Consider the following 23,316-nt stretch of genomic DNA (forward strand, 5'->3'; position numbering starts at 1 on the left):
GACCTTTGGACATGTCCCTATTTTGCTTCCACGACGAGGAATTGTATTCCAGAGGGATCATCTTCATCACCTGCAGCATCCCATTCCATTTCTAAATGGTAGCATGTTTCTGTTGCGACATGCAAATGAACGATTCTCCAGTGAAACCCCTGGTAACTATCACTTTCTATATCGCCCAAATGTCAGCCACTTGATCAACGTCGAAATTAAGAAACTCTTCACATATATAGAGAAGGATGTACATAACTACTAGTGTAGTCGTTTAGATATCTATAACCAAACCCGTCGATAACCGAGCAGATCAAACTGCCCCATCGTATTAGACAAGTTTTCCAATAACCGAGCTGATCAAACTGCCCCATCATATTAGACCAGTTTTTTCCCTTATTGAAAAGCCATGGAAATCTTATCGTACATAACCACACCCGCCGATAACCGAGCAAATCAAACTGCCCCATCGCATCAAACCAGTTTTTCCCCTTGTTGAAAAGCCATGGAAATCTTATCACCCATAAATTCTCCTCTACCTTGTTTAATTAGCCAAAGCATCATCCACTTGGAAGAAAATATTAGTAGAATGGCTGCATAAGTCTCCAAAGCTAGAGTTCCTACTATTAATACCCCTGTGATCGCAATATCAATCACATCTTCTTCTTCCCTTAACTTGAAATGTACAATCCCAAAGATTAATCACACTGACACAGTCACCGTACATCCAAAACTGATACAACACAAAATACAACCTCTCACGCACTGTATACTTTGGTTGCCTTTGTATATCACAAATCATATAGGAATCCCATTTCAATCTGCACTGCATCACACAAGCCCAAAATGTCAACTTTGACATTAAGATCTACCCGAATGTCAAAATCATAACTGTAAAACGCCAAATAAATCACCAAGAAACTTCATGAGCCAGAACTAAAGCACGATTGTATTCATGATCACTTGTTCTATAATAATATCCAAGATTGCCGAAGGGTAAAATAAACCTGTATTTATCATCACTACTCACTGACTCGAGACATATATCCAGTGTGCAAGAGTTTGTTTTTGTCAGCCCCGTTAAAAGAGGGTGAATAATTTCCTCACTCTTATTAGTTGAAATGTGTGGAGTTCGCGGAACTAACAAATTTTTTAATATGGATAGATAGAAATTAGTGTTTGGCGCTCCAACTTATGTGTGTAGCCATTGTTTAACCTTATTTAACGAGTGAAAAAAGTCACTCTTAACTATATACACAACACAATTCTCAAAACTTACTGGTAGCAAATGAGTTTTTAGAGGGTGTTTATGACAAAGAAGAGTACAAAAATTGTTTGCTACAAAACATAATTAGTTGGGAAAAACATAGACTCAACTCAATATGGGAAGTGGTTTCACTTAAAGAAATGGGGTACTAATTTCCCTATGCCGAGGGAAACATTTTCTGGAGCTATTGCATAAATGACTGGAAAGTATAAGAGCGATGTTACGGACACAGACGTTTAGCACAGATCTGAACATAGACGTGTGAAAAACCGTTTGATGCACGTGAGTTAGATACAATAAATGTGGAGTCCACATGCATTGAATAATTGCAAACAGTGTCCGGATCTGTCTCCGTCACGTTTTTTTTTTTATATCCCCAACTTATGGTACGTGTATCCCATTATGGCAAAAAGCTAAGGCAAAAGCCGCCTTTAGCTTTCCATTTTGACTTCCGACATGTGTTAAACAGACGGCGGCGAAGGAGCAGCCCATTGTGGCCTTTTATAATGCTTATCATTTCTTGTCTGCAGAGAAATTTATTCACGTTATTCACGGCTCCATGCAATCTCAGCTGTCTAAAAGTGTTTGAATAGTCAAGATTAGCCGTCGTAAACTTTATTTACGTGAGGTCCCGTTAAAAAGTTTTATTTTCTCTTTTTGTTTTCGAACAACAATGCTTATCAAATGAGTAAAAGATACACAATTGTATTGTATGTCCAAAATTCACACACGGGATGTTAAAAGTAAAAGGCCAGATGGTTTTAGTTGGCCAAAACATATATGCGAGGTTCAATGTCCAAATGATCTTACGATCACAGAGCGATAGCCTAGTGATAAATAACTTATTACATTCACGTTTGTAGTAAAAAAATTGCAATTTTAGACGGCATAAAGCCGATCCTCATACCTTGGAGTTTGATGTAACCGACTAGCTCTCGATGGGGCGATAGAATATGAGAGTGCTCATGTTCATTTGCCTAGAAGATCAACTGATTCCCATGGGAGAATTTTGCCTTGCTTCAACCTCAAATGATTTATCCCTCACGGATTCATCGTGGGTCTAAAATCCCTTAGATCATGCCCATGCAAAGTTGTCATAGTTGGTCACCTTTTTTGGCCATATTTTTTCTTGGCAAACCAAAATGTGGATCTTGAGTGATCTAGCAATGGTAAAATTTCATGCTCCATTCATTTTCTACGTTATTGAAGTTCGAACACCCTCGTTAAGAAAAAAAAGTAAAAAAATGTGCTAACAATATTAATGTTAGTTAACATTATCATTATACAAAGTGCAAGATTGATCTCGAGGTTAGGGCTGTAAATGAATCGAGCAACTCGCGCTCGAGAGTAAACGAGCCAAGTAGAGTTCGACTCGTTCAAAAAAAGCTCGACTTGGTAAGAAAGGCTCGGCTCGATTAAAGAGGTCCATTTAATAAATGACTAAACTCGGCTCATTAAAAGCTCCAGCTCAAAATTTTGACTCGTTTAATAACCAAGCCGAGTTCAAACTCGACAAAGCTTGGCTCGACTTGTTTATAGTCCTACTTGAGGGCATAGCCGTATAGGTTGACTTATACAAACATGCTCAATCAAAGACCAGTCCAACCTGGCGTCCACCTCCAGTCCATCTCCCTCCTCTTTCCCTCTCGAATCTCCACTTATAAATACCCCCACACACTTCTTGACGACCTTGTCTCTATCCCCATTAATACATTCCCTCTCCACCAATCACAATCACAAAAACATCAAAGGAGAAAACAACAAAAACCAATCCCCAAAAATGGCCTTAGAATCCTTTTCCATCCCCTGTTTCCTCTTCCTCTGCTTCTCCCTCCTCTTCTCCTCCTCTGCTCTCGACACCTCCATCATCACCTACGACCAAACCCACCTCAAGACGCCGCGGTTTCCCCTAACCGACCTCGAGTTAGCTTCTCTTTACGAGAACTGGCTCGTCGGTCACGGGAAAACGTACAATGCCGCGGGGGAGAAGGAGAGGCGGTTCGAGATATTTAAAGATAATCTCCGGTTTATTGAAGAGCATAATTCCGTGAACCGGAGTTACAACGTTGGATTGAACCGGTTTGCTGATCTGACCAATGAAGAGTACCGATCGATGTTTTTGAGCGGGACGATGAAGAGGGTGAAGTTGAACCGGATGCCGGGTCGGAACAATAGCAACCGGTATGTGGTTCGGGTCGGGGAGACATTGCCGAAGCGGGTGGATTGGAGGGAGAGGGGGGCTGTTAATTCCGTTAAGGATCAAGGCCAGTGTGGTAAGTCTATTTGTGTACTTCCTCTGTACCGATTTATTTGTCCACTTTTTGATTTTTAAGTGTTCCAAAATATTTGTCTATTGAACTTCTAATTGGATCGATTTTCCCTTTTTGCTTTTTTTTTAGTGGAATAAAGTAACTTTTTTGAAAAAATTGAGGATAAATATAGAAAGTTGAATCTTTTTAGGTGTAATCATTATGTTCCCTAAAAAAATTGAATTTTTGAGGTTGGACAAATAAATTGGGACGGAGAGAATATTTATGTGTTTATTTGTATCTTTTATTTTTCGTTTGGGTAAATCAACTTGAAATATTTGTCTTTTGTTGATACATTGTTAAGCATAAAAAATGCATAGTAGGCTACTAGCCTAAAAGATGTGTTCGAACTTTGTTTGATTCGAACCAAGCTTGAGATGTAATTTTTTTTTTTTACTGTATTCTCTTGTCAAGCAAAATACTTCCCCAAACGTATTTGATAGCCTAACGAGCTTACAAAAAGGTGCGTTTTCGCAAAAATAAGTCACTTGGTTTTTTTTTTTTTGTATTTATTCAAATATTTTCATATTTTTTTTTTCGTAATTTTTTTGTGAATTATTGTACCGTCTTGACGGGAAGCGGGGGCTTGGGGCAGCAGCCAGCAGCGTGCTGCTGTCCCCCGTTTTTGCGCCCACCTCGGTCTCGCTCCGATGATCGGAAGCGTTCACTTTGTAGAGCTCATCGAGTAGAACAACTATGCAAAAAATTAGCTTAATTGGATATCATTAAGTGCCTAATCGGAGCCCATATAACTCTCGGTCCATGAGTTACAATGGATTTGATCCAGTGTTTCGGATCCATTCTTTTCAAGATAAAAAGGTTTCGATTAGGCACTTAATGATATCCAATTAAGCTGATTTTTTGCATAGTTATTCTACTCGACGAGCTCTACAAAGTGAACGCTTCCGATCATCGGAGCGAGATCGGGGTGGGCCCACAAACTGGGGACAGCAGCCCCCCCCCCCCCCCCCGCTTCCGTCTTGACGAGGGGAGTCGCAAAATTAAAAAATTATGATTCAAACTCAAAAAGTCGGGGTCTTGTTCGTTTAGCATATTTACTTTGTTTTCCAATCATTACCCTATATCTTTCTTCAATCATTACCCTATTTCTTCAATTATTAATTTCATTTCTCTCTTTATCTCTCTCCACTCATTACCCCTCTCTCCAATCATTACTTTGCTTATTTTTTGTCTTTATTTTCAAAACTAAAAAATGCAAATTTTTTTTGAATAAAGAAAAACACACCCCCCCCCCCCCCCCCCGCTTATTTTGGCCAAAACACCCCAAAGTGTTTGAATTCAGCTTGTTTTTCATTTTTCAAATGAGATAGCTAGCCAGCCAAGCACAAATAGAGCTCAAGAAGCTACCCAAATTGTAAATCTTATGAATTGAGAGGCACATATTTTGACGACAAATAGAGCTCAAGAAGCTACCCAAATTATAAATCTTATGAATTGAGAGCCACATATTTTGACGTGGGATTGGAATATGGTTTTTCACAAGAATCTGGCTTGTCCCACTTCTGGATTGTGTTTACGTGATCACAACCGTCCAAAAGTGTTTATAAAGATCCATATTTACTTAAAATATCCTACAAGTATGAAATTTTTGCAATCCAGATCATTAATTATAGAGATTGACGACCACGATTGACCTGCACCGGCTTCTATGCAGTTGGACTCCTGAGAAGCCGGATCCTTTTCCAAAAGGTTTTCTTCTTCTCTGTTTGTAACTCACTAGATGTGCAAATAAGCTATTTTACATATCGGTCAGTATTGTCCTCAACATAACGCGTAGCCATCCAAAGGAACACACGGTACTTGTGTTTGCAACCGAAGCTAACATCCCATCGCGTGGTAAGAACTCTAAAGAATATATTTAGCCCCACCAAACAGCTAGGAAGGCAAAAACTATCTTGTCTGTTTTGCTCTCCTTCAAAATTACTGAATCTCTCCCCCATGTTTCCACCCCAGCACATATTGTGATTTAACAACATCTCTGTGTTCTGTTTTTTTATTAATTTACTCAAAATCCTTGTACATTTGAACTCTATCTACTCCATATTTCTGTCTCTGATCGAGTCGATTAACTGCTGTAATGAAGGGAGTTGCTGGGCTTTCTCCACTATTGCTGCAGTGGAAGGCATAAACCAGATTGTAACAGGAAATCTGGTCTCGTTGTCGGAGCAGGAGCTGGTGGATTGCGATAGATCGTGGAATAACGGGTGCAATGGAGGTAATGTGGACTACGGCTTTCGGTTCATCATCAACAATGGTGGCATCAACGCCGAGAAAGATTATCCTTACCGTGCCATTGATGGCACATGTGACCAGAACCGGGTTCGTCGCATATATACAAATCCATCTCCAAAGAAGAAAATAAATTTGTCTTTGGTTGTTGCTAATGGTTTGATATGTATTTTGAACTTTCAGAGAAACAGGAGAGTTGTTAGCATTGACGGATACGAAGATGTACCAGCGAATGACGAGAATTCACTGAGGAAGGCCGTGGCCAACCAACCCGTTAGTGTTTCCATCGAATCCTCCGGAAGGGATTTCCAGCTTTACGAATCGGTATGACTTCTTTTTTTTATCTATAAAAAACACTTTTCAACCAAATACAAAGTACGCACGCAATTCTGCAGTCTAGTGTGTGGCTGGCCTTGGGGCTGAGCTAGAATTTGTATTTAGTGGCCCTGGCCAACCAACCCGTTAGGCGTTAGCGTTTGCGTTTCCATCGAATCCTCTGGAAGGGGATTTCCAACTTTAAGAATTGGTATGACTTTATTTGTCTAAAACACTTTTCAACCGGACACAAAGTATGCACGCAATTTTGCAGTCTAGTGTGTGGGTTGGCCTTAGGGCGGAGCTAGGATTTGTATTTAGTGGGGTCAAATACCTAGACTTGTTGGGAATTTGATCGAGTCTGGTAATAATAAAGGGCAAAACTTGATTCTTAATAAATCTATTGAGGTGTTTTTTGATATAGGTGGGGTCAATTATGTCAAAATCTGGTCAATTTAATTAGTAACTATTTCATGTGATTTCTTATACTTTTCCTTCCTCCGCCCTTGTGGGTTGAGTATTTGTATAATTGTGTTTGGTTGTAGCATTGTTGTTATTTGTCGCATAGCGAAACTACGATTAAAGAATCTTGAAACACTTTTTTTAGGTTAAAAACTTCACTTGCCATGTTCCTATCAACTTTTTTCAGGGTGTATTCACCGGATCCTGCGGGACAAGTCTTGACCATGGAGTCGTCGTAGTTGGGTACGGTTCGGAAAACGGCATCGACTATTGGATTGTAAGAAACTCGTGGGGTCCTAATTGGGGAGAGAAAGGATACATCAGGATGCAACGCAACATAAATACTCCTAGCGGTAAGTGTGGGATCACACTAACGGCATCATACCCGACCAAGACCAGTGTGAAACCTAGTCCGCCTCCGGTTAAGCCCTCCACGGCTTGCGACCACTACTCCAGTTGCCCCAAGGGCACCACATGTTGCTGTCTCTCTGGAAATAGTGGTGCTTGTAAGAGTTGGGGATGTTGTCCCTTTGAATCTGCTATCTGCTGCAAGGATTCAACCTGTTGCCCCCATGACTATCCAATTTGCAATGGCAGCACCTGCCTAATGGTAATTTAAACTATTTTATTTAATTATCTCGGCAAATAAATTCCATTCATCATAAACGATAAAAAATGAAATCGAGTACAATAGGAATTGAAATGCATTAAAAAGCTACGAAAAGTATAAATGTACTTTTCTAGTGTTGCTACTCAAAAAACACAACCTACTTCTCGCCTCACGGTTTAAATAACAAGAAGGCAAGATACATGCGAACTAAAGTGTAAGTATCAATTTTAGATCCACATAATAGAATCTTTTCCACCGTTTGAGAAATATAATTCTTAACTATAGTTGTAGTTCCTTCAATTTCCTCCCCTATCATGCATATTTATCAATGAAATCTTTCCTACTGGACAAAGATTCAGGCTCTGTTCTTTGACTGATACTCTATGAGTTGTAAACAGCGGAAGGAAATCCCGTTCGGAATAAAAGCGTTGGAACGAGGTCCTGTTACGGCAAACTGGGGTCACAGGCAGTCGGGAACGATCATCGGTAACGCTTGAGAAGCAGCGTTGCGTTGATCTCTGTGGGGAGGGAGGGAGGGAAAATTAAGATTTTTTATCATTGAATAAGTGGCTCATGCTCTGATTATCAGGCCAGAAGAAGCAGGAGAAAGTTGTAGGGAACAAATGTTTTTGTTGCTTGAGAAGCTATCTGGGCAGTGTAAGAATGTTGTAATTTTGCTTATTTTTTCTTTCCCAAATGCTGAGCTTTGTAAACAACTAGCGGATGTTCGTGTCTAAAAGCGCATTGGAAATGTGACATAGTTTCAGCTTAAACAAATTATCCGTTCTGCCAACTACTCTATGCGATAGTTGTAATCACCACAAATGTCAACTACCATCTTAATTTATGTATCAAAAAACTAATATCTTAGCTTAGTTGGTACGCATCCCTCAGTGGAGGCATGGTTCGAGCTCCGCGAGGGCGGTTTGGAATTCAAGGCTGTGAACAGCCTCTGAATTCTCCGTGAATTAACATACTACCATCTCGCTAACTCCGCTGATGTATACAATATTGGCCAAAAAAGAAATATCTAACCACAAAAATAATTTTATTTTGGGATGTTCCAAAATAAATGTTCACTTTTTAAAAATTACCATTAAAACATATCAAACGGTATCCAAATGGATAGATCGGATACCGTTTTAAATGGGTTGGAATCATGTGTTGCACATTTTTTTTTTAACATGGATCAATATATTTCAAAATCATATCAAAACGGAATCCGGTCAATTTAATTTTTGACATAGTTTATGTTCTCGGCAAGCTCTGACAATTAAACGATTGGATGGAGAGGAACTGGATGGGATGGGAGCCGAGTCCCCAGTTGAGGTCCATGGGCAATGGCAGTTAGAAATTGAGCCTCGTCATCTCTATTGGCGCCGCTCACTACAGTCGGAAGAATGAACGACAATGGGGTCACTACACAACGGAAGCATAGTTATCCGTACTCACTCAGTCGGTACCATTCGGTTCCGATATCCTCTGTCCCGGAAACCCATATGTCTCTGTGTTGTTGATGTGTTTTTCGGCCGTTGGATTATGTGATTTTAACACTTTGTTCTTTAACAAGTTTTCAAAAAAATTTACTCCCTACACGATTCTCAATAAATTTTTTTCTACCTATTTCTCTCCACTCATTACATCAAAAAATTCTAAAAAACAAATATATTTTAAATTCAACGGCTAAGAAACCCCTCTACATAGAAACACTGGAGTTTTCGGCACATAAAATTCTGTCTCGTATCTACGCGTGCGGAAAGATGATTGGAACGGGGACTATGCCGGATGGCCTTTACTATTTTTCAACCTCAAGGGGAGCTATTTGTCAGGTAGTTGAATTATCCTCTTCTCAATTGTGGCATTGCCGACTCGGGGTATCTATCCAAAAGCCAGAACATTTCTATTATAATAAGCAAATGAGTGTGAATAGGCAAAATTAACAACAATGTTCAAAAAACATCCTACATTGTAATAAACAAAGTTACAAGTCTTTTAGTAAGTAGCTAAATTTCATCCATTTCATAACCAAACTTAACAACTTTTATCAATAACCAAAACTCAATAACTCAAAAACACTCCACATTGAATCATCTCATCGAGACGAATAATTTGGTGTGGTCGGATGCGTGATTGGAACTCGTTTGCGATTGGACATATGTGCATTATGTATTGTGGGGTTATTTTTTGTTAGGGATGCAAAAATAACCAATGTGAAAGTAGGTTGTTAAGTTTGATTATAAACTAAATAGATAATCAAATACCGACGTAACATATTTTGATTGTTAGTTTTGATTATTCTCATTGCGGATAGAACCACTTTCTAAGAACATTTAAGATATTGATTCCTCTGATTTTGATGAGTGCTTATAGTCTATCCTTTAGCAAAACAAAAAAAGACTTCCATTTTCTTCCAGTACAAGTTCATCCGTCTAGGGACAGCAACGGGGTGGATCGGAGGTAGATATTGCAATATCCGAATTCGAACCCTCCATCCGCCCCCTGGATCTGTCTCGAACTCCGAACGGATATATATTTTGATCCTCCGTCCCCGCTCTGAACGGAAAACGAAGATCTGATTGGATATCCGAAAATCCAAAGTATCAACAATAAAAAAATAAAGAGAGAATCGGGAATCCTTTGGTTTTAAAGCTAAAAGTACTCGTACTAGAACCACCGCCAGTACCGCCGCCGTAGGCCATATCCTCCGACCAGCCATAGCTTTATTCGCCAAAAAAGGATTTGGTTTTTTTTTTGGGTGACAGTTGTTTTTTGTGTGTGAGATTTGGGGGTAATTCAAAAGCTTGTGACGGAAGAAGCTGGTAATGATGATTTCGTTGATGTGGGAAGGGTGGGAACAACGGCTGTGGTTCACATCTATCATCATGCACCTTTCCACCTGAGCGCTGCTATTGGTACATACAATGTACATATAGATTTTGTGAAACCCAATTTGGGTTTACAAAAATGATCCGAACCGCTCATTATTTTTAAAACATCTTTTTATGGAGCTCTGTAAAAAATCAGCTCAATCCGATATCGGTAATGATTTTTTCTGAATTTGTAGAGGCGAAACTAAGCAGTTGAGTAGTTTCGCCTCCACAAATTAAGAAAATATCCTTACCGATATCGGGTTGTGCTGATTTTTTACAGGCTTCAGAAAAAAATGTTTGAAAAATAATGGGTGGTTTGAATCATCTTTATGGGACCCAAGGTGGGCCCCACAAAATTGATATGTACATAATATGTACATTTCATATGTACCCCTATCATTTTTGTTTCCACCTCATAGTCACGAACACAATCACAAGAAGAACTGAAGAAGGAGAGAGATAGTGGGGTGGGAGGGAGGGGGTGGGTTAGTCTAGGATCGGTTCATAAGTTTTAGAGATCGGAAGTGAACTTTTTGAATGAGGTCTTTCTATATTTTCATACAAAAGTGGTCTACAAAGAGTCTCATAAAAAAAATCATTACAAAATGGAAGCATATATATAATTATCCCCCCAAAAAATGCAACTATTACAATACCTCAAAATCCATCATTTCAAAATTAGTCTTCTCGCACTTTTTACTGCAAATGTACTAATTAAGTCTCCATAATCAAGCTGCTTCAACAACTCCTTCTCGATAGACAATATAGCCAATCCATTTAATATTTAGTGATACATGATTGACCGAAGATAATTTTTGATCAAGGAATTCTGTATGCAAGTATTTTTCGTCCACTGTCGTCGGTCGTTGTTTTCCCTTCCCTTCGACTCCTCAAGCGTGAAGCATGAAGCATTTGTAACTTACTGCGTTTCTTTCTTCCTCTTTTTTGAATCAGCGCAATATATTCTTTCGGCCATCCCTTATTTACTATTTTTTTAATGCCTTAGTGTTTCTAATTATTAATTCCATCATTTGAGTCTATTTTGTGGCTTTGAAATTTCAATTGGGCATATTTTGTGTAAAGGAGGCTAGTGCAATTTTTTTTTAGGCTCTATATATATATATATAAATATATCGGGATCCTAAAATTTTAGAAGCCCTTATTTTAAATTTTTTTTAGGGGCTGAAAGCGCATGCTTCTCCTGCCTTTGTCATAAGCTGGCCCTGGGTTAGTCCACTGAAGTGGAGCGCAGGAGGCGGAGGGGCTGGGATTTGGTAATGACCTAAGGGGTCGTTTGGATGAGGGACTCTGAAGGTGTATTAGTAATACCCCTTTTATATATATATATATATATATCCGAGCCCATCACTTAAGCCATGGTTTGGGAACCAAAGAACGAGGGGTATTAGCTTAAAAGCCCCTCTTCTCTTAGAGCATCCCCAATGGGGATGTATTTTAGAAGAGGTTGTATAGTTATTTTAGATGTAAAAAGTGGTTAAAAGTTGGTTAGATGTAAAATAGAACCTATGCCTTTCCAATTGCGAAATGTAAAAAAAAGATGGATAATTAACTAACTTTTCATCCTCCTTAATTTTTCTCAACTTTCTTAATCCTAATTTAAGTACTACTTCCGTTGAAAAATAATTTTGGTATCCGGTGAAAAATAATTTTGGTATCCGGTAATCAAGAACTTTAAAAAAAAAAAATACTTTCGTCCCATATTTTTGTTTTTACTTATCATCCACTTCAGTTACATAATTTACTTCATCCATTTACTCCCATCAATTCTCAACCACGTCATTTAATTGATACATTTACTCCCCACTCTCAACTGCACCATTTACTATAGTCATTTACTCATATCTACTCTCAACTACATCATTTACTCTCATCTACTCTCACCTACATCATCTACTCTCATCTACTCTCACCGACACTATTTACTTCAGTCATTTACTCTTATCTACTCTCAACTACACCATTTACTTACCATTTATATATACTATCCTCCTCATTATTCATTCTCACACTCAAATCTATATACAGTCTCCTCTTTCCAAAAAAATCATCATGAGCAGTTTAACCCACAGAATATTACTGGGAGAATTTGACGGATCTTCCTCCGATGATGATGAGATTGCAATGGCGCAATTGATCATGGCCAGGCAATATCAAAAATTTCAAAGAAGACGCCAACAAGGAGGTCATGCTGGTTCTACAAGTGGTCATGTTGGTTCTACAAGTGGTCGAGCCTGGATCCCCCATGACAGAGTTGCTGCCGACCAACGACTCAATGCTGATTACTTTTGTGAGTATCCGCTCTATGACGAAAAGTTGTTTCAGCAACGTTTTCGAATGAGTCGACCCTTATTTCACAAGATCTTGGGCAAACTTCAACAACATGACGTGACGTTCGTCCAAAGGAATGATGCGACAGGAGCTGCAGGTCTTTCTGGTATCCAAAAGATGACAACAGCTCTAAGGATGATGGCATACAGGACGCCTGCTGATAGTCTTGATGAGTATCTCAAGATTGGGGGAAGTACAGCAGTTGACTCTCTTCAAAGCTTCTGTAGAGGCGTTATCTCTATTTTTGAAGCAGAATACCTGAGAAAACCAAATGAAGCAGATACTACAAGACGCCCATTCGGTAGTCGTTGAAATTTACCAAACGACTGTCAAATTCAATTATTTATTAACCGGACTACAACTAAAGATTTGCATAGTATAGCGAGAAAGTCCGAGTCGATCCACAGGGAGCTCGAATATAGCTTGTTCGGATTGTAGATGTAAGGGTTTCCGGCGTTTAGACGGCCAACTTTTGGTTTTCCTTTGAAAGGTGGAGAAACACTCTTATGGAAAAGACTAGAAATGAGTTTTAACTAAGAATTAAAAGCGGCAAGGCAATGGAGTTACTAACGCCCGTAACTTAAGCCATCTAACAATTCTCAACGAAAACACGGTTGAAACGCACGACGTAGGCTATCAACCGGAAGATTTAGCTATTATAATAGTTAGACTTGATATAGAGTTTGAATAACAAGCTAAACACAAGGCGTGACATCGCTCTCGGAACCATGTGAGCGAGCACATGATCACCGAAGATTAACAACGCCAAGACTTGCATTCAAACTAAATATCAAGGTCAAGAACTAGAAGCATGGTTTGGAAAGCGAGCAAGTTTTTTGGTTCTTTTGGCAAACACGAGGCGAGACATAGCTCACAGAACCATATGTGCAAGCATATGATCACCGAAGGTTAACATCGACAAGTTTTGTTACATAAAAGGCGAACCACTCACAATTCCAAACCAAACCTCAAGTCTTAAGTTGAGAAAGACAAGATTAACCAAAGTCACAAGGGGTTATTCACCCATGGCCAAGCCTTATTGACTACTCACACATAGCTAAAAGTGGTAAGAAAACGGAGCAACAAGATTTAACCGAAGAAAACGAAAATAAACTTGATTTATGCAAAGATCCAAAGCATGGCTACAACATTAATAAACGAGAAATTAACATAAAACAAATACTTACTTGAATTCTAAGGAAATTACAAAAGGAAAAGCATGAACAACAATGGAGGTATCTCCTAGAGAGAGAACTAAAGCTAGAACATAAAGTCAATTTTTTACTAAAGTGAGAGAGAATGGTATTTATACAACTCAACTTCTCTCCCAACAAATATCCTATAAACATACCAAAAGTAGCAACTATTTCATAAATGGAAGGTCCAAAAAGCAGCAAATATCTGGCCAAAGGCTCTCCGTATCGATACAAAATAAGCTAAGTATCGATACCATGCTGATAAGTCAAAATGGACCATCTCCCGTAGCTCACGCGTATCGATACGACCCTTATTCCGTATCGATACGGAAGTCTCTGACTTCCCACGAAGCCAATGCGTATCGATACAGAATAAGGCTGTATCGATACGGGAAGGTTATCTCCAGTCTTCAGGCCAGCCTTCAAAACTTGGCACCCGACGGCTCCCAGCAGCTTCCACAGCTTCACAACACCTTATTTTCATTCTCTAAACTTAAGTAAAGACTACATTTTAAACCTTTCTTTTACCTTTTCTTTACTTTAATTTATTTAATGAAAATAAGAAAGTACCCCCCATTTGAAAACAATGGCATTACCAGAATTTCAAGATTCGAATTAAATCAAAATGTCAACCCCCCACTTTTAGTGTAAAATGGAAAACTGCGCATTTTTCTCAAGAGAAAATGGATCAAAACATGACCTTGCTCTTCAAATAAAACCTTATAACTTTGTAGTTACTCTTAGAAAAATTCAAGGATCAATTACCGTCATTTTTAATCTCGAAAATCGATACTTTTTCAGAAAGTCATTTTTTCATACTTAGACAGATTTTAAGGGGCCGACAGGGTCTTCGGGTACTTGGAAGCACTTGGGCCATCCATGGCGTTGAAATGCGCCTTATTTGCACGTTTTACCTGAAAACACTAAAAACACACCTTACGTGCAATATCAAATAAAAGCTAGATAAATGCAAGTTAAAACAACATAAAATGGGACTAGTCGCACCAAATATCTACAATATTGGGTGCTCATCAGGCTCCTACATGTGGGCAATCAACGTGATTTTCCTGGAATGCTAGGCAGCTTAGATTGTATGCATTGGCAGTGGGACAAATGTCCAACTGCTTACCATGGCTTCTTCAATGGCCGCAGCGGAAAATCCACTATCGTACTTGAAGCAGTTGCATCGTATGATTTGTGGATTTGGCATGCTTTCTTTGGCATGCTTGGGTCATTCAACGATATCAACGTGCTTAATCAATCTCATCTCTTTGATGATCTCAGTGCCGGTTGTGCCCCTCCAGCCCATTTTGTTGTTAACGGGAGTCAGTACGACATGGGGTACTACCTTGCTGATGGGATCTATCCAAAATGGGCGACTCTCGTCCAAACCATTTCTCAACCACAAGGAAGAAAGAAGCAACACTTTATGAGGATGCAGGAGGCATGTCGCAAAGATGTTGAAAGGGCATTTGGCGTACTCCAAGCACGCTGGGCAATTGTGAGAGGACCGGCGCGATTCTGGAATGAGGACGATCTAGGCTGCATCATGAAAACATGTGTTATTTTACATAACATGATAATTGAAGACCAACGTGATCACGATGCTAGTGATGAAATTACTGAACTTTTTTCTTTCAACCCAAATCAAGTATCGAGAGATATCACTCCTGCATTGGTTGATTTCTTTAAAAATAACCGCAGGATTCGATCAAATGAGGCACATCATTCGCTCCGCAATGATCTTATTGAACAACTATGGGCCCGTAATGGAGATGAAGAATGAGGTTCCCGTGTCTTGTATTTCATTTTCGAGTCTTGTATTTCATTTTTTGAGTCTTGTATTTCATTATCGAGTCTTGTACTTCATTAGCTAAATAAAATGCATTTTATTATCGAATAGTACTCAACGATTACATCAAAGTCAAGATTATTACATAATTACTAAAGACTATTACATATGACAATAAAAAATTATTACAATCAATAATATGGAAAACCAGAAAAATAACCGTTCGAATTTGAGCTAGCCGTCCATTTAGCCAAGATTTCACCCTTGCGATACTGGTAATAAGCCTTTATTTGGGGGTCTTGAACTAAATCCAAGTCCATTTGCATAATCCTATCTTCCATCTCTTTTTCCTTCATTGCTGCCTTCCTCTCCTCAAACGCCACCCTCGTCTCATCATTTGCAGTAGTCCTTTCCAAAGCCGTGACTCTTCTTGCTTCCATTTTAGCTCTCCTACCTTCCTTGTCAAATGTAGTTTGGTTGAATTTTTTCATCAAATTTATCCATTCACGTTCCTCATTTTCTGTTTTTTTGGTTTTCAATAATTTTGCCTTTGATGCTTTACATCCAAGAGGCCTCTTTCTTGGAGACTGAACACTACCTCCACTCGTAGGATTGCTATCTTCCAATGTAGTCGCTGTGTTTGGAACTTGAGAGAAATCAGGAGACTCTAAGTTTTGATTTTGAGAGAAATCAGGAGATAGATGGACCGAACTCGTATCCATTTGTGAAGATCTTGGGTCAGACTGGGGTTGGGTTAAATCCGCCCACTTCATACTGTGTTCTAATATTGCCCAGCAACAATCCAAATTGGCGAAAGGTTTATTCTCATCTTTGTAATGTCTCTTCGCTAGATCAATCTATACACATGATAATAAAATTATTTAATTTATTATCAAAATAATAATATTAACAAAATTCTTATGAAAATATTAACTTGAAAGAAGCAAAATAATACCTCATTTTGTTATGAAAATAAATTCTTATGAAAACAAAATAATAATATTAACAAAATAATAATACCTCATTTTGTTCTGTCATTCCATTTTGATGTTGCCTTTGAGTTTGCCTTAAAATTCCACGATATTTATTGCAAGCCTGCTGGATGACTTGCCATCGAGACTTGATAGAAGCATCCGAACGTACATCGCCTCCTGTGAATTTGGTGTATTTTTTTGCAATCCGATCCCATAATTTAGATCGTGCTTGGTTGGTACCGACAATCGGGTCTTGACTAATGCATAAGTAAGCATTACAAATTGCTTCATCTTGATCGGAGGTGAACAATTTTCCTCTCGCACTACGACTTCCATCTGCCATAATTGATTTTTTTTTTTTTTGGAGGGTGTTTGTGGAGAATGGAGAAATTTTTTGTAGTGAAAATCATGTTAAAAACACCCATTTATAGGTAAGGGAAAAAAAAGCCCGTTGCTGAATTGATCCGTTGATCAACGGTCATAAGATCCGTTGGCTGATTGATCAACGGTCAACTAAAATGAACATACCCTCTCAACTTTACTCTCTCTCTCTGTCTCAACTTTACTCTCTTTCTCTCTCTGTCTCTACGAAACCAGTCGGTGGAAACCCACCCCCTCTCTCTCTCTCTGAACCAAAGGAGATGAAACCTCCCTCCCTTCTCTCTCTCTCTCTCGCACGCGTTGATATCTCTGTCTCTTACCGACTGTTCCCGTTGAATACCGAGATGAAACCCTAACTCCCCTATGTTGATGATCACCGACTGTTCCCGTTGATATCTCTGTCTCTCATTGGCGAGATCCCTCTCTCTCCCTCTCTCACCTCTCTCTCTCTCTCTCTCTCTCTCTCACTCGATTCTGGCATTTTTTGGTCACTCCGACGAATATTTGCAGAAACCGGCGATGAGGAACAAATTCCGGCCAACTATTCGGCGAATACAGGTAATTCCATTCGTCCATTTTTCTGGTATTGCAGTTGGATTTGATGATGTTTGATGACCTGTAATTTATAGCTGTAGCCAAAAAGGGATGGAAATATACATCTCCCTTTTTATCTATGCCATTTTACATCCAGATTTATGCTATTTTACATCCCCATTGGAGGGATTTTTTTTGCATCCAGGTTCTATTATAAGTATACAACCCAGTTTTACATCCCCATTGGGGATGCTCTTAGAGTGAATTCCAGAACGGAAAAAAAACCTCTTATTTTTTAATAACGTAATTTTAAGCTCAAAAATTATGAGTTTATTGAAATCTAAAAATATGTAATATGGATCTTGTTTGAAAGATCTCATTGAGATCTTTTATACGATGCAAAAAAAATTAAAAAATTATTTTTTATTTACATTATATTTGAATTTGAAAATATGAAATAAACTGTTTATTTTTTAATAAGGTTTTTGGAACGGGGCCTTATATACCCCTTAGGCTCCGTTCCAGAAATCAAAATAAGTCCTTATTTTTTAAGAAGGCAATTTCAAGCTCAAAAATTATGGTTTTATTGAAATCTAAAAATATGCAATATGGATCTTGTATGGAAGATCTTGATGAGATCTTTTATACGATGCAAAAAAATTTGAAAAATTATTTTTCATTTACTTTATTTTTGAGTTTGAAAATATGAAATAAGCTGCTTATTTTTTAAGAAAGTTTCTAAAACGGAGCCTTAATACCCCCGGCGGGAGAATTATTTGTGGGGAGGTTTTGGAGTGGTATTAAATAATACCCCCTCCTCTTCCATTTCAATCACAAAAAATAACCTTATCCCACGTTTTATCCCTCATCCAAACTAAGTACTCCACTATTTAATCCTCGTTTTCTAGTATCTCATCCAAGCCAACTACTTTTTAAACTCTTATCACATCAACGTGGGTTCATCATTCTTACATAATATCCCTTACTATCTTATCCATTTTCTTAATTAATACCCTCAATTCTTTCCTCGCATCCAAACGGGCCCTAATAGTGAAAACCCTAAAATGAAACTACATATATAGTCGGATATTCGGGGCGAATTGGAGATCGGATTGAGTTGGGGACAGACTTACCTCCAAATCCAACATGATACTTGAAATTTTTAAAAAAATAAAATCCGAATCCGTCCCAATATGTGAAAAATCTGATGCATTAGGAATGAATAACGGATCAATACGGACGGATAGGCTAAGATGGCCATCCCTACATCTGTCTCACATTTTGAGTTATTGCACATGGTAGGGCGTCGTATCTACGCGTGCCGTAGGAACCACCCACGCGCTCTCTCCTTCATTTCCTCTTTATTACCCCCAGCAACTTCCATTTTCTTTTTTTTTCTTGTTTTTATCGGCAAAAGAATCCTTTTTGTGTGAATCAGGACTAGCAAATTGGTCGTCAACGTCAACGACCGGGCGAATATCTGAAATTCCATTGGAGAAACCAGAGAATTCTTTGGAGACAAACCCAAATGGAGAGAGAATCTTCGTGAAGCTTCTTCTCTTGTTATCATCAAAGGGGTTCTTGTAGGGGTAGAGTTCAAATTATGCACCAATTGCCAACTCAATCCCATTGTTCTGCCTATCCTTCCATGTCGATCTCCGGTATTCAGGGCCAACTCCTCGAAGTCACCGGTATTCCTCTCTCTCTCTCTCTCTCTCTCTCTCTCTCTCTCTCTCTCTCTCTCTCTCTAAACATATATGTATCTATATATTCTTTTAATCGCATCTCAATCAACAATTTTTAACCAGTTATTCGTATTAATTGGATTACAGTGGTTGGTTGCAACAAATTGAAGGACACAGAATGGATTTCGAGGCAAGACCCCTACGTTTGCCTCGAATACGGTAGCGCCAAGTTCCGTACCCGCACTTGCACAGGTTCGTACGCATGTGTGTGGGTGTGTGCGAGAGTTTTCAGATCTGATGTGTCTTTTGTTTTTTGAATTTTTTATTTGTGAATTTTGGAGAAATAGGTGTTGAATTTTGTACTATTTTGTTTGTGGAAATCATAGACGGAGGCAAAAACCCTACGTTTCAAGAGAAATTCACGTTCACGCTGATCGAAGGGCTTCGGGAACTGAACGTTTTTGTTTGGAACAGCAATACCCTCACCTACGACGATTTCATTGGCAGTGGAAAGTTAGTTAATTGCTCTTTGCTTACGATTTATCAGCTCTTTTTTTTTTTTTTTTTGGCTAGGTTTAATCTTGAATTGGCTGATCACTCTTTTGCTGTGGGTACCAAAAGGGTTCAATTGCAAAAGGTGCTTTCTGAGGGATACGACGACAACTCTTCGCCGCTACAAACTAAAACCGGCAGGTGGAAAACCTCTCTTCTCGGTTGCCATGTTTTCAATGATTTACAAGTATCAACTGGCTTAAGAGGTGTTTTGTTTGTTCGTTTTGGGAAGGAATGGAATGGGCATAAAGTCACCCAAATCGGTAAAGGATGATTCTATATTATCGATGCTCGTTAGTTGTGAAGTCCCTCAAAGGTCAAACCTGAGCTTAGTAGCTTGAAGCGGGGGCGAAAGCAGGAACGGGCGCGGGGAAGCGGAGACACCTAGAAGCTCCTTAGGTTGGGAGTGCCTAAGGAGTGTATATAGATTATATAAAAAAATATATCTAAAATACCTTTAAATACTTAACCATTAATGGAAAAGTGATACTTATTGAAAATTTTTCCGATCTTAAAGTGTAATTATTGGAAGTTATATGTTCTCAATTTCGGATCAAAAAAAAAAAAATGTTCTCAATTTGCAAAACTTCTAGACTAATATGATTCTCATATTCTTATTTCCGCAATGACATAACTCCCTTAAAAGTAAGAGAATAACTGCCTTAACGGCCTGAAAAGCTCCCATCTTTGTTAGGAGCGAGCTCCTGTCTTGAGGGGAGTGAGCTCCCGTCAAGCTCCCATCTTGGGAGTGCCGATTCAAGCTCCCATCTAGGGAGCACAGCCATTTGAGAAGGATCCTGCAACTAAGAACCTGAGGGTCCATTAATTAAGCTAAGCATTAGTTACTGTGTATGAGGTGAGCAGGAGTTGACAGCCATCGCACTGAATTATGAAAATCGCTAAACAAGTAAATAAGGATGAGCATTGCAAAGTGTTACCAAAAGACCAATATAGCAGGGCGAGGGATTCACCGAAACCATAAAGAGCAGATTGATTCCCGATAGAGCTTACATAAACGAAGTGTCCCGGAAGAGCTAGTAGTGTTTAGGAGTATTGCTACTTTGATTCAAAAAGTTAAGTACATTCTTTCAGTTGTTAGCGACCCGAACACAGGAGCATTTTTGATACCAAAGTAACCAAACACTGTCTAATAGGTTTTGGTGATTGTTGTGACCATATGTCAGTGCTTTAATAAGGTGTGTTCTGAGATTGTATAAGAGGTTGCCATGGGAATTGGCTGTAAAGGGTGGGGATTTGTGTTTCCAAAAGGACCTAAAAGAAGCAAGAATAAGGACAATTGTTGGCGTGCATACGCAGTGACCCATTGAACACACCAACAAATACAATTTTGGGAACTTTTATGAGGTAGAGATTGTGTTTACAAGTTCGGTATGCTTTTTTAGTCAGGATGGCTTCATCTATGGTTCCTGGATGAGATAAGGTTCTTTTGCACTCCTTTGATCTTGTATTATTACACCATGCGACATTAATCTGACACTAAGTTGGGGGGGTGTTATTCAGGGAAAGAATATGGAAAATAAACAGTACTCATAGCTTCTAAAGTGCTTCACCTAGTGCTTGTGGAGTTTTTTGCCCATTTGGTGGTTGAAATTAAGCAACTACCTTAACTTGTTGAACTTTGCTCAAATTTAGTCTCGCATATGCTGGGAGAGCTGATAACATAAGGTTAACACAATTAGAGCTATGAATGAGAGCAAACAAAGAGCCGGTTCAAATAATTGGGTCACTAGGTAGTATATTCATAAAACTATTTAGATGTCATATCCCCTCAAACTCACTTAATAGGAATGGGTATTGTGTTTGTAATATAGGTATTTTATTAGTGACAGCCGGCTCAGTTCCAAGGTTTTCCAGCCAATTTGACCTATGACCTTGGTGTATAGTCGTCATGGCTTGCTCCGGAGGACAATTGACTCCTTTCAATAGCCCATTTCACTCCTTTCGATATCCCATTTCAATGATCAGAATATTTTTTCAGTGGTGTCATTGAAGAGCTTTTCAGAGACAAATAGTCTGGTGACTTACTGCATGTCACTTAAACGATTTGTGGAAGTGGTGAAAGATTCAAAAACATTATAGCCTCATAGGTGATAGGCCGTAGTGCCAGGGTATGACATGCATGATTTACAGGAGAGTCTCTAATTACAGAATTTTGGTTAGATGTCTGAGCAATAGCTCTACAGAAGAGTCTCTACTGTGTAACCAGATGTGATATGCCAACAATTTCGAGTTGGAGGTGGTAAGCATAAGATGGGAATATTAGCTAAATACTGCAGCACATAGTTTCTGATAAGAGAATTAAAACTTAAGCTAAACAGTCAATGGAAAGAGTAGAAGAAAGGCCTTCCCCTCGTAGCTAGTACAGGGTATGTCTTCAGAAGGAGATCGTGTTGGAAGCTGGGTCTGTAAATTTCAGAAGGAGAAATGGCCTTCCCACCATCTTTATTCTTTCATTGTGAGGGAAGGGAGGAGCATGTTGTTGGGGTATGGTAGGCTTCATTTGCTTCCTGAAATCTCTCGAACTGAGGAGTTCTATTCTGACAATATTCTGACTTCCTAAAAGACATGTCATGATATCTGGATTTTGGCCTATTTGGATTAGGAACATTTTATACACATTCTAATGCTTCTTTCCTCCTTGACAGGCATGCAGGAGAAGTTAGACTCATCTTGCATTATGCCAATGCCAATGCCAATGTAAGCTCCATCTTGTATACTTTATTCTTGTTAATTATGTACGATTTCCATTACCCAATTGTGAATTTAATAGTTCTCTGGTCAGGAACGTTATAATGAAGGTTCTTTATGTGCTTAGTCTAACTTGGGCACTTTTATGTTGTTGCAGAAGCCAGCAACAAGCTATGCTCCATCAGCTCCACCATATGTAGCACCATCTGCCCCCCAAGTCTCTATGTACTCCACACCACCACCAGCATCTTCAGGTTTTTATCCACCACGAGCTACTGCTTACCCACCACCACCGTCAGCGTATGCTTCATACCCACCAAAGTCAAGCCCTTATCCATCAACACCTTACGCTCCTCCTCAGCCATCTGCTTATCCTCCACCATACCCACCGCCTTCAGCTTATCCCCCTCCATACCCAGCGCCTTCAGCTTATCCCCCTCCACCATATCCGCCACCCCCGCATAGCTCGCCCTATCCTCCTCCTCCTGGTAACTCTTCTTTTCTTAAAATCATTCTTACTCTATCTACCATGTCATGATTTACCCAATCTTTAATTTTCTTTCAAACAGGTCCGTTTCCTGGAATCTATCCTCCACCACCCTACTGAGGCAAAGCTCCAATCTATCCAGATTTTGTGATGGTTGACTTCCCATCCTCTCAAACCCCGAGGTTGCAACGCTCCTCTTGACAAAGTCTTCTGGGGCTTGTTAATGTCATCCCTGATATATTGTAGTTTTAGTATGGTGACGTGTGTTTCCCCTTGGTGGTTATTTCAATTGCCCTTGTTGCAAGGGCATTTCATTTTAATTTTGCCGGCAAGGTGTGGTGATATTAAATGGTGGTCAATGCTCACTAGGTTGAGTTGTTTGTAAACACCCTTTGTTTAAGCTTGGTTTGTGGAAACACATAAAACTTGAATGTCTGGTTGCAGATTGGTAAGTGGTTTGTCATTATTCATCTCTATAGCGTATCTTGTCCCATTTTTTAGTATGAAAAAGAGGAACAACAATACCTCCTCATGCTTTGAAGAGCAAGAAGACTCCTTTTTGTTCAAGTTTGGATGTGCATAATTG

General features: G+C 39.1%; 3 protein-coding genes and 1 long non-coding RNA gene across 6 annotated transcripts; 3 read left to right on the top strand and 1 right to left on the bottom strand.

The window, feature by feature from the left end:
• The first annotated feature begins 2,953 nt into the window (after positions 1-2,953).
• Positions 2,954-7,973, top strand: LOC131326756 (cysteine proteinase mucunain-like). Its single transcript, XM_058359624.1, has 5 exons — positions 2,954-3,528; positions 5,669-5,904; positions 5,998-6,138; positions 6,779-7,201; positions 7,600-7,973. The coding sequence occupies exons 1-5, from the start codon at positions 3,036-3,038 to the stop codon at positions 7,696-7,698; spliced, it is 1,392 nt and encodes a 463-aa protein (XP_058215607.1). The 5' UTR covers positions 2,954-3,035; the 3' UTR covers positions 7,699-7,973.
• A 4,355-nt stretch (positions 7,974-12,328) lies between these two features.
• On the top strand, positions 12,329-15,402 carry LOC131327555 (uncharacterized). Its single transcript, XM_058360706.1, has 2 exons — positions 12,329-12,707; positions 14,649-15,402. Exons 1-2 carry the CDS (start codon positions 12,427-12,429, stop codon positions 15,400-15,402), a joined length of 1,035 nt encoding a protein of 344 aa, XP_058216689.1. The 5' UTR covers positions 12,329-12,426.
• Positions 15,403-18,585: 3,183 nt separating this feature from the next.
• LOC131326802 (leucine-rich repeat extensin-like protein 3) lies at positions 18,586-23,200 on the top strand. Of its 3 annotated transcripts, none has more exons than XM_058359686.1 (7): positions 18,586-18,988; positions 19,130-19,234; positions 19,369-19,495; positions 19,604-19,675; positions 22,201-22,252; positions 22,401-22,731; positions 22,813-23,200. In XM_058359686.1, the coding sequence occupies exons 1-7, from the start codon at positions 18,901-18,903 to the stop codon at positions 22,848-22,850; spliced, it is 813 nt and encodes a 270-aa protein (XP_058215669.1). In that variant the 5' UTR covers positions 18,586-18,900; the 3' UTR covers positions 22,851-23,200. The 3 variants fall into 3 exon arrangements, with proteins under 3 accessions (XP_058215669.1, XP_058215668.1, XP_058215667.1); XM_058359685.1 differs by having other exon boundaries at positions 18,598-18,988; positions 22,201-22,246; XM_058359684.1 differs by having other exon boundaries at positions 18,598-18,988; positions 22,401-23,200.
• Positions 18,699-19,167, bottom strand: LOC131326808 (uncharacterized). Its single transcript, XR_009200119.1, has 2 exons — positions 19,051-19,167; positions 18,699-19,020 (listed from the first exon to the last, which is right to left on the bottom strand). It is a non-coding gene; the product is annotated as an uncharacterized LOC131326808 (long non-coding RNA).
• Positions 23,201-23,316: the final 116 nt, after the last annotated feature.

Source organism: Rhododendron vialii, chromosome 5a (genome assembly GCF_030253575.1).
Source record: "Rhododendron vialii isolate Sample 1 chromosome 5a, ASM3025357v1".
Lineage (NCBI taxonomy): Eukaryota > Viridiplantae > Streptophyta > Magnoliopsida > Ericales > Ericaceae > Rhododendron > Rhododendron vialii.

Coding starts and splice junctions, on each gene's coding strand:
- LOC131326756 (XM_058359624.1), top strand. CDS start 3,036: ATGGCCTTAGAATCCTTTTCCATCCCCTGTTTCCTCTTCCTCTGCTTC. Junction 3,529..5,668: donor TAAGGATCAAGGCCAGTGTG/GTAAGTCTATTT, acceptor GCTGTAATGAAG/GGAGTTGCTGGGCTTTCTCC. Junction 5,905..5,997: donor GCACATGTGACCAGAACCGG/GTTCGTCGCATA, acceptor TTGAACTTTCAG/AGAAACAGGAGAGTTGTTAG.
- LOC131327555 (XM_058360706.1), top strand. CDS start 12,427: ATGAGTCGACCCTTATTTCACAAGATCTTGGGCAAACTTCAACAACAT. Junction 12,708..14,648: donor CCAAATGAAGCAGATACTAC/AAGACGCCCATT, acceptor TTGGGTGCTCAT/CAGGCTCCTACATGTGGGCA.
- LOC131326802 (XM_058359684.1), top strand. CDS start 18,901: ATGCACCAATTGCCAACTCAATCCCATTGTTCTGCCTATCCTTCCATG. Junction 19,676..22,200: donor CTACAAACTAAAACCGGCAG/GTGGAAAACCTC, acceptor CCTCCTTGACAG/GCATGCAGGAGAAGTTAGAC. Junction 22,253..22,400: donor ATGCCAATGCCAATGCCAAT/GTAAGCTCCATC, acceptor ATGTTGTTGCAG/AAGCCAGCAACAAGCTATGC.